General features: G+C 52.7%; 1 protein-coding gene across 1 annotated transcript; it reads right to left on the bottom strand.

The window, feature by feature from the left end:
• Positions 1 to 1,120: 1,120 nt before the first annotated feature.
• LOC142598823 (olfactory receptor 14C36-like) lies at positions 1,121 to 2,059 on the bottom strand. The gene has a single exon (XM_075738247.1). It carries the CDS (start codon positions 2,057 to 2,059, stop codon positions 1,121 to 1,123), a length of 939 nt encoding a protein of 312 aa, XP_075594362.1.
• Between the last annotated feature and the right edge of the window lie 8,452 nt (positions 2,060 to 10,511).

Genomic DNA, 10,511 nt, shown 5'->3' with positions numbered 1-10,511 from the left:
TTGGGCAGTGCCCTGAGGAGATTGCCTTTGCTGGTGGAAATGCTGTTTCAGAGGCCAGCTCTGTCAGAGATCTGCTGTGCAGGGACTCTGTACACTGGAACTGCCTCTGCAGCTCCAGAGAAGGTCTCGTAGGAAAAATCTCAGTCAGAAATGTCACTGCAGGGTCCTTTTTAATGTTTAAATGCACAGCGGCTGTGTAAATTCATTTAGATTGTCTTTGGTCAAACCAGAGAGGTAGACAATGGACTGAAAGCATTGTCCTCCTTCCCGAGGAGAAGTACTTGGGGGTGTTGATTAATGAGAAGCTCAACACAAGCCATCAACACAGGCTTGCAGCTCAGAAAGCCAACCGTGTCCTGGGCTGCATCAAAAGAAGCGTGACCAGCAGGGTGAGGGAGGTGATTCTGCCCCTCTACTCTGCTCTGGTGAGACCCCCCTGCAGTACGGCATCCAGCTCTGGGGTCCGCAACATAAGAAGGACATGGACCTGTTGAAGTGAGGCCAGAGGAGGGCCACGAAATTATCAGAGGGCTGGAACATGTCTGCCATGAAGACAGGCTGAGAAAGTTGGGGTGGTTCAGCCTGGAGAAGAGAAGGCTCCGGGGAGACCTTGTACCAGCTTTCCCGTACCCGAAGGGGCCTACCAGAAAGCTGGAGTGGGGCTGTTTCAATGGCATGTAGTGACAAGACAGGGTGTAATGGCCTTAAACTAAAAGAGGGTAGAATTTGATTAGATATAAGGGAAAAAAATCTTCCCTGTGAGGGTGGTGAGGCACTGGAACACATTGCCCAGAGAAGCTGTGGATGCCCCATCCCTGGAAGTGTTCAAGGCCAGGTTGGATGGGGCTTTCGGCAACCTGGTCTAGTGGAGGGTGTCCCTGGCCATGGCAGGAGGTTTGGAACTAGAAGATGTTTGAGGTCCCTTTCAATCCAAGCCATTCTATGATATGATTCTATTCTATAATAAATAAGAATTAGTATGAATAATGATAATTCTTTGTGAACAACATTATTGGAAGTAAAAAAAAAATCAGTAATAACATCAGCTACAAAATATATAAAAGATACCATAAGCTTGTTATGAATTATGTTACAAATACTCTGGAGAAGCAGCTGGGAACTATATTACTTCTAAAAACCATCTAGTCATCAATTTCCAAACTGCACCCTTGAGCTCTTTGTTCCTCATGCTATAGACGAGGGGGTTCACTGCTGGAGGCACCACTGAGTACAGAACTGCCACCACCAGGTCCAGGGATGGGGAGGAGATGAAGGGGGGCTTCAGGTAGGCAAACATGGCAGTGCTGATAAACAGGGAGACCACGGCCAGGTGAGGGAGGCACGTGGAAAAGGCTTTGTGCCGTCCCTGCTCAGTGGGAATCCTCAGCACGGCCCTGAAGATCTGCACATAGGACAGCACAATGAAAACAAAACAACCAAAACCTAAAAAACAGCTTAATATGAGAAGCCCAACTTCCCTGAGGTAGGAGTCTGAGCAGGAGACCTTGAGGATCTGGGGGATTTCACAGAAGAACTGGTCCACAGCATTGTCATGGCAGAGTGGTATACAAAATGTATTGGCCGTGTGCAGCACAGCATAGAGAAACCCACTGCCCCAGGCAGCTGCTGCCATGTGGACACAAGCTCTGCTGCCCAGCAGGGTCCCGTAGTGCAGGGGTTGGCAGATGGCAACGTAGCGGTCATAGGCCATGACAGTGAGGAGGGAATATTCTGCTGAAATCAGAAAGTAAAAGAAAAAGACCTGTGCAGCACATCCTGCGTAGGAGATGGCCCTGGTGTCCCAGAGGGAATTGGCCATGGCTTTAGGGACAGTGGTGGAGATGGAGCCCAGGTCGAGGAGGGAGAGGTTGAGGAGGAAGAAGTACATGGGGGTGTGGAGGTGGTGGTGGCAGGCTATGGCAGTGATGATGAGGCCATTGCCCAGGAGAGCAGCCAGGTAGATGCCCAGGAAGAGCCAGAAGTGCAAGAGCTGCAGCTCCTGTGTGTCTGCGAATGGCAGGAGGAGGAACTCAGTGATGGAGCTGCTGTTGTTGGTCATTTGCAGGTTCTTCACTAAGGGACATTGTCCTAAGGAGGAACAGACAGGGGAAAATTACGACAGACTTCTCTGAGCAAAGCCACTCCATTTTTCGTAGACATCACACCCCCTCCCCCAATTCCAAGGGATTTCCTTTCTTTGCTTTGTGCTGGCTGAGTGTCCTTTGAGGAGCAGGACCGCTGCCCCTGTGCTGCCAAGGACTCAGCTCTGCCCTGCTGCTGTGAGTACGTGGGAGCTGGTTCTTGACACCTTTGATGGTCACAAGGGATGTCAGATGCAATTCACCCTTCATGGGAATGTTCAATATCTGCACTCATCACTCCAGCTTGTGTGGGCTGCAGAAGAGAGGCTGAGCTTGTCTTTACCATGATTTTTCTCTGTGTTTTTTCTTTCCACCATCACATCTGGTGAGTACTAGGTTAAGGGTAGAAATGCTCTCTTTTTATGACTGAAAATGTGGAGTCTTAGGACAAGACAGGCAAAAGGGTCAGCTCTTTGTGGTTCATGTCAGAGTCAGGAGAGGTGCAGTGTCCAACAGTCTTGTTCCCAGCTGCCCTTTGCTTTCACTTCTGCTATCTGTACACACAAATTACTCTTTTTTCTTTTTTTTTAAAAAAAAAAGAAGCAACAGGACTCTGAAATCAGGAGGGTGGTGTTTCAAAGAGCAGATCTGCAAACTCTTCTCTTTTTAGCATAAAGGTGGAGTTGTGATGGAGAGGGCAAGACATGATCCCCTTTTAGAAGCAAAGGAATCTGAAAGGAGATGGGCAACCCACGAGGGATGGCTCAGCACTCCCTGGGATCCTACAGGAGAGCTGTGCCTTTCTGAGGGGCAGCACGCAAGCCCAGTGGGACAGACAAAACAGAGATTCAGGTCTCCTGAAGATGGGATGTCTTAAACGGAGAGTCAGCTCATTGCTCAGCAGACAACACCCAGCAGATTTATACAGTGAGGGACCAAAACAGAGCTGCCTGAATGCAGTCTCTCCCAGTCCTTGTCTGCAGTTTCCTCCCACTCCCTGCCCATCTCTCTGCTGCCTGGAGCTGTATTCATCATGAGCTCTTTCTCTGTCCACATCTCTCCTCCCTGTCCCTGCTCACAGAGCCCATCCCACCCTCTGTCTGCATCTGTGTTACACCTCCTGGCAGCAAGAAACTTCCATGGGGGATCTCCATGCTGGCAAGTCTTAGGAGTCTCTGTCTCTTGTGCAAATCTGACTGCTCTGTTACCATTTCCATCTACCATCACAACTGTAAAGTGAAAGCACTGACCCTTGAAAGAACATTTACTCTGAGGTACCCCCTGCCTTGATCACCTTCTTTAAAAGTGCCTTGTGCCCTTCATATCACACCAGGGGTGTGGAGAAAGCAGCCCTGACCCACCCAGCACCCTCTCCCACCTGACCCACCCAGCAGAAGGACCCTGCCCTGCCCTTCCAGGGGGTCGCTCCTTCCACCCACAGCTTCTCCCTGCAGTGCCCTGGGGAGCTCCCCCGGCAGGCTGAGTGCTGACCCTGGCAGGCGGCAGAGTCTCTGCCTCAGTACACAGCCCTGGGAAACTCCAGCTGCACACAATGGCTTCACATCTACTCAGAATTACTTAAGAAGACCCCCCCCTTACAGATCCCATGAGCTGTGGGCTGTGCCAGCTTGAGGAGATACCTCCAGGAATGACAGCTGCATTGCCCTGCACCCAGAGACTTACCGTGTCAAGGGCTCTGAAGATTTCTCTTCAGCTCTCGGTCATCCTCCCAATCCTGACCACCTTTAAGCTCTTCATCTGCCTTGCTCATCTCCCTGAGATACCCTGGCAGTGCCCTCAGCCCTGCTGCGTTTTGCAGAGGAGCTGCTCCCGGGCAGAGCTGTCTCTCTGCAGCACAGCCCACTTGCCATGAGCTCCCTCTATCCCAGGAGCCTGGAGCAGCTCAGCAGCAGAGGACCAGCCCAAGGCGGCATGTTAATGACCCCTCTGGTGGGTTTGGGGATGAGTCCATGAAGCTCCGACCCTGAGAGGAAGCTGATGAAACCTCTCAAGAAGTCACAGTCCGATGCAACCTCCTCAGTTTCTTGGAGCATTACTGGGTCCCCCTGAGGGCCATGACTGACAAAGCAACTCTGGGGCTGGTTAGAGCAGGAAAGTGGAGGCAGTGATGACAGGGAGGCAAAGGCAATGGCAAGGTGGCTCTGATGCTGAGGAAGCCTGGGTGTGCTTCATCAAGCCAAAGGGCCAAGCCCTGGCCCCCATCCCCTGGGAGGGGATGTCCTGCCCCACACACAGGGCTCAGGGCTCTTCCTGGGGCAGGGTTTTATCGGGATGTGCAATGCCAAGTGCAGAACGATGGTACGACACCTCCCAGGGTCTTGAGTGGAGACAAGGAGGCCATGAGGCCCTCGTGCTGTAAGGGTTAGGTGTCTCCTGGTAGGCCTTGGTGACCCAGACAACAGGCACAGCCAATGGGAGAAAGACCTCAGCTCTGTTGGGGGCTTCCCACTTTGTCAGCTTCCTTGACCATCTCTACCACGGGTTGTTCTATGGTGTCCTATGCCTGCACCTGTTTCCCTGAAGGCTGTGGACATCCACTGTGCTTGCCAACCTTGCTCTCACTTGAGCATCTTCCTACCCTTACTGATATCTCTCCATCCTCACAGGCTGTTCATTAAAGTACAAAGGTCTGGCTAATCCAGACTCCTTCTGGGTGGCTTGTTGTACCACAGCCCTGCACTTGGAGTGATGTTTCGTTTAGCTCAACGTGACATGAAATCCTCCTGCCCAGTCTCAACTTCCAAAGCTTCCCTTTGTGCCGTTATTTCTTTCTCTTCTTGTTTCCCAATGTTGAAGAAAACTCCACCATCTCTGAAACCACACTTCAACCAGTCTCAAGATGGTCTGGGTGGCCATGGTCATCCTAATGCAGACCTGTATGCAGGTGGCCTTGTTCATTGTGAACATCCACCACTGGCTTCGATGGTGTCCCGCGTAGGGCCCAGGCCTTTCTTCTCAGGGTCACTGCTCAGCTGGTCAGGTACAAGCCTGCCCTGATGACCAAGGTTATTGTTCCTTCTAATGCAGGACTGGCCACTTCTCCTTGTAACCCTCAAGAGGTTTGTGTTGGCCAGAATTGCAGAGATTCTCAGGGTTCTCTGGACTGAAGCTCCATTTGGTCAGCTCCAAACACCTGGGTGCAGGTGGCTCACCCTGATGGTGGTGTCTCTCACAAGATAACATCATGAGGAGTTGCAGACTCTAGAGACCAAGGTAGGAATTATGATGAACAAAATCTCCAAAACACCAAATGAGGTTACAAACCCAGCAAAAGCAGGGACAGCGGTTGTGTTTGGTTTGTGTGGCAAGGTTTTGGTAGTGAGGAGGGCAGCTACAGGGGTGGCTTTTGTGAGAAAATGCAAGAAGCTTCACCCATGTCCAATAGAGCCAATGCCAGCTCGCTCCAAGACAGACCCACTTGTGGCCAAGGCCATCAGCCATGGTGGTGGCACCTCTGTGACATCATATTTAAGAAGTGGAAAAAGAAAAACATCAGTAAGCAATATCAGTCAGAGAGAGGAGTGAGAAGATATGAGAGGAACAACTCCACAGACACCCAGGTCAGTGAAGAAGGAGGCGGAGAAGGTGCTCCAGGCACCAGAGCAGAGATTCCCCTAGATAAGCCCGGGAAGTTCCCCGAGTTGAGTCTGTTTTGCCCGTGGCAGTATTTGGTGAATGATCTCTCCTTTTCCTTCTCTCGACCCACGAGCCTTTTGTTGTATTTTCTCTCCTCTGTGCAGGTCAGGAGGGGACTGATAGGGCGGCTTTGGTGGGCACCTGGTGTCCAGCCACCACAAATGGGAGTGCTGGTGTGGCACTGGGAGCACTGGAGGGAGAATGTGAGTGGCGCTAGGAGAAATGGAGCAACTAGGAGCACTGCGGGCAGCCTGGGAGTGGCTCTGGGAGCACTGGGGCGAGCCAGGGAGCCATAGTGGGAGAACTGGGGTGGCATTGAGATCAGTGGGAGGAGACAGGAGGCCACACTGGGAGCACTGGTCCAGCACTGGGAGAACTGAGGCGGTGCTGTGAGCCCCACTGGGAGCAGTGAAGTTGCCCTGGAAGGACTGGGAGAGAAGCCAAGGAGCCCCACCGGGAGCACTGGGGCAGCACTGTCTGCTGTACTGGTAGCACTGCGGTAGAACTGGGAGGACTGAGGGGAGTCAAGAAGCCCTACTGGGAGATATGGGGCAGCACTGGGAGACCTGGGGGAGCCAAGGAGTGGCACTGGCTGCACTGAGGTGGCACTGGGAGCACTGGGCTAAGCCAGGGAGCCGAACTGGCAGCACTAGGGCAGAACCAGGAAGACTAGGGGGAGGCAGGGAGCCACACTGGTAGTACTGGGGTGGCACTAGGAGCACTGGGGTGGCACTGGGAGCTGTACTGGGTTCACTGGGGGGTGAGGCTAGGACCACGAGGGGGGAGCTAGGTGGCTGCATAGGGAGTGGACTGGGTGCACTGGGGCCACACTGAGAGCACTGGAGGGAGCCAGGGAGCTGCATTGGGAGCACTGGGGCAGTACTGGGAGGACTAGGGACACCGAGGGAATTGCACTGGAACCACTGGGGCAGCACTGTGATCTGCACTGGGAGCACTGGGGCAGAACTGAGAGCACTGGTGTGAGACAGGGAGCCACACTGGGAGCACTGGGGCAGATCTAGGAGAAGTGGTAGGACCAGGGAGCCACACTGGGAGTACTGAGGAAGCACTGGGAGCACTATGGCTGCACTGGGAGCTCTGGGGTGGCACTGGGAGCTGTACTGGGAGTACTGGGGAGATATTGGGAGCACTGGGGGGAGCCAGTAATTGGCAAAGAGAGCACTGGGAGGAATGGTGTGGCACTGGGAGCACTGGAAGAAGCCAGGAAGCCTCACTGGGGCTGAACTGCAAACACTGGGAGAAGTCCAGGAGTTGCACTGGGAGCATTGGTTTGGTACTGGGAGATGTACTGGGAGCACTTGGCTAAGCTAGGGATGGGCACTGGGACCATGGCGGCTGCACTGGGGGAGCATTGGCATCACTGGGAGCACTAGGAGGAGCCAAGGAGCTGCACTGGGAGCACTGGTGCAGCACTGAGAGCACCGCAGGGAGTCAGGGACCTGCTCTGGGAGTACTGGGGCAGCACTGGGAGAACTGGGGCAGCACTCTGACCCTCACTGGCAGCACTGGAGTGTCACTGGGAGGAATTCTCACCTCTGTGCCTGGCAAGATCATGGAGCGGATCCTCCTGGGAACTGTGCTCAGGCACATGGAACACAAGGAGGTGATTGGTGACAGCCACCATGGCTTCACTAAGGGCAAATCCTGCCTGACAGATTTGGTGGCCTTCTAAGATGGGGTGACAGCGTTGGTGGGTAAGGGAAGAGTGACTGACGTCACCTACCTGGACTTGTGCAAAGCATTTGACACTGTCCCGCATGACATCCTTGTCTCTAAACTGGAGAGACATGGATTTCATGGAGGGACCACGTGGTGGATAAGGAATTGGCTGGATGGCCGCACTCAAAGACTTGTGGTCAACAGCTCAATGTCCAAGTGGAGAACGGTGACGAGTAGTGTTCTCAGGGGTTGGTATTTGGACAGGAACTGTTTAACATCTTTGTCGGTGACATGGACAACGGGATCGAGTGCACCCTCAGCAAGTTTGCCGACGACACCAAGCTGTGTGGTGTGGTTGATACGGTGGAGGGAAGGGATGCCATCCAGAGGGACCGTGACAGGCTTGAGAGGTGGGACCGTGTGAACTGCATGAACTTCCACAAGGCCAAGTGCAAGGTCCTGCACATGGGTCGGGGCAATCCCAAGCACAACTACAGGCTGGGTGCAGAATGGATTGAGAGCAGCCCTGAGGAGAAGGACTTGGGGGTGTTGATTGATGAAAAGCTCAACATGAGCCGGCAATGAGCGCCTGCAGCCCTGAAAGCCAACCGTGTCCTGGGCTGCATCAAAAGCAGAGTGACCAGCAGGTCGAGGGAGGGGACTCTGCCACTCTGCTCTGCTCTCATGAGACCCCACCTGGAGTACTGTGTCCAGCTCTGGGGTCCCCAGTACAAGAAAGACATGGAGCTGTTGGTGTGAGTCCAGAGGAGGCCAGGAAGATGATCAGAGGGCTGGAGCACCTCTCCCATGAAGACATACTGAGACAGTTGGGGTTGTTTAGCATAGAGAAGAGAAGGTTCCTGGGAGACCTAATTCTTTCTAGGTCTTCCAGTACCTGAAGGGGGCCTACAGGAAAGCTGGAGAGGGACTGTTTATCAGGGAGTGTCGTGACAGGACAAAGGGGAATTGGGTTTAAACTACAACAGGGTAGATTGACACTAGATGTTTGGAAGAAATTCTTCATTGTGAGGGTGGTGAGGCACTGGAACAGGTTGCCCAGAGAAGCTGTGGATGCCCCCTTCCTAGGTGGTATGAAGGCCAGGTTGGATGGAGCTTTGGGCAGCCTGCTCTACTGGAAGGTGTCCCTGCCTATGGCAGAGGGGCTGGAACTAGATGATCTTTGAGGTCCCTTCCAACCCAAGCCATTCTATGATGATTGTAACAGAAGGAGATATTCAGAAAGTTGATCAAAATCTCTTTTATGAAGAAAAAGAAAAAAACAAACAAACAAACAAAACCAACAAAAAACCCCCAACACCAGTTTAGAGTTAAACAACAGATGAGCATAGCTGTAAGTGCTGTGGAGAGAAGTGATCCCACCTGTCCCAGGTAAGTTTTTGTACTCCAGTGATGCACAACAGAGAGGGGTAAATTCCATGTTATGGTCACAGTTAGTTCCTTGGCAGGTAGAGCTGTTGGAGAATTTTTTATTGTCATTCCTGTTCTGTCTGGTGAGAGGGTGCATACAGAGTGCATATAGCAGAAAGAATCTCAGAAGATTATGAAAAAGTGAAAGATTTGAAACAGGCAGGAAACAGCATAATAGAATAGAATAAGATAGACCAGACTAGACTGGACTAGACTAGACTAGACCAGAATATTATAGAATAGAATAGAATAGAATAGAATAGAATAGAATAGAATAGAATAGAATAGAATAGAATAGAATAGAATAGAATAGAATAGAACAGAACAGGAGCAGTTCAAGTTGGAAGGGACAATCTACTCCAACTGCAAAATAGGGCTGTTATCACTCAAGCCATTAAGATCAAAGGGGATTATTGGATTATTAGGTGTGCCGTCACTGGTGTGTACATGTTCTGGCACGGGTTTTTCCAAAGGCAACCATCACCTCAGCTGATGTACCTCCAGTGTGAACTTATCCACAGGTCACCGTCCATTTGGCCAAAAGAGACGTCGTGAAGTTGACAAGGAGAATTGGCCAGTCTGGCCTCAGGGAGAAGAACTAACCTGTCCATCAGGGCCAGCTGGGACCTGCTGTGCTGAGGAGTGACTCTGAGGAGAAGGGCCTGGCAGCTGCGAGGGACACCATAGGAGCCAGGGGTTTCTGCTCCCTGTGAAGAAGGCCAGTTGCATACGGGGCTGCGTTAGGATGAGCATGGTCACCCAGAGCAGGGGAGTTCTTATGGCCCTTGACACCGCACTGGTAGGGACCCCCACGCATGGCTTTGTCCCAGTTCTGGGCTCCCTCTTTTGCTGGAGCTGGGAGGAGCTGGAGAGTGGCCAGAGGAGACGTGGCCAGGTGGAGTTTGGGGCCTGAAGCAGATGGGCTGTGTGGAGGGGCTGGGAGACCTGGGCTTCTTTGGCCCCTTTGCCCAGTGGTGGAGAGGCTGAGGGCAGTCTAGGAGTAGCCTGAGACTGCTTGAAAGGTGGTTTCTGAGATGGTGGAGCTTTTCTGAAAACTGGGAAACATCATGAGAAAGAAAAGATGGCACCAAGTGCAGCTGGGGGCATCCAAGATTTCCCTTTTCCTGCAGGGAAAGAGGTGCAGGTGTGGGACACCGTAGGACATCCTGTGGTGGAGGCATCTGGGGGCAGTGGCAAGGCTGAAAGCCCCCAACACAGCCAAGGTCTTGGTCTGCTGGGCTGTGGCTGTTCTCTCTGCAGGTGATGCCTGTGAGGAGACATCTTCTCATTAGAGCACCAGGACTTCATCGCCCCCTTGTCACAACCTGTGAGCCTGAGAAAGATTGTGTGGTAGTCCTGCTCTAGGCATTGCACATCCCCACATCCCACTGGCCCAGAGAGAGCCCTGAGCAACATGTGAGGGACAGGATCGCCCCTCCCAGGGGCTGGGGGTCAGGGCTTGGCCCTTTGGCTTGATCAAACACATCCAGGTTTCCTCAGCATCAGAGCCACCTTGCCATTGCCTTTGCCTCCCTGTCATCACTGCCTCCACTTTCCTGCTCTAACCAGCCCCAGAGTTGCTTTGTCAGTGATGGCCCTCAGGGGGACCCAGTAATGCTCCAAGAAACTGTGGAGGTTGCATTGGACTGTGACTTCTTGAGAGGT

This window comes from Balearica regulorum, chromosome 31 (assembly GCF_011004875.1).
Source record: "Balearica regulorum gibbericeps isolate bBalReg1 chromosome 31, bBalReg1.pri, whole genome shotgun sequence".
Lineage (NCBI taxonomy): Eukaryota > Metazoa > Chordata > Aves > Gruiformes > Gruidae > Balearica > Balearica regulorum.
This window is presented reverse-complemented; position numbering and strand designations above follow the sequence as displayed.

Excerpts from the sequence above, each read along its gene's own strand:
- LOC142598823 (XM_075738247.1), bottom strand. The coding sequence starts at position 2,059 with ATGACCAACAACAGCAGCTCCATCACTGAGTTCCTCCTCCTGCCATTC.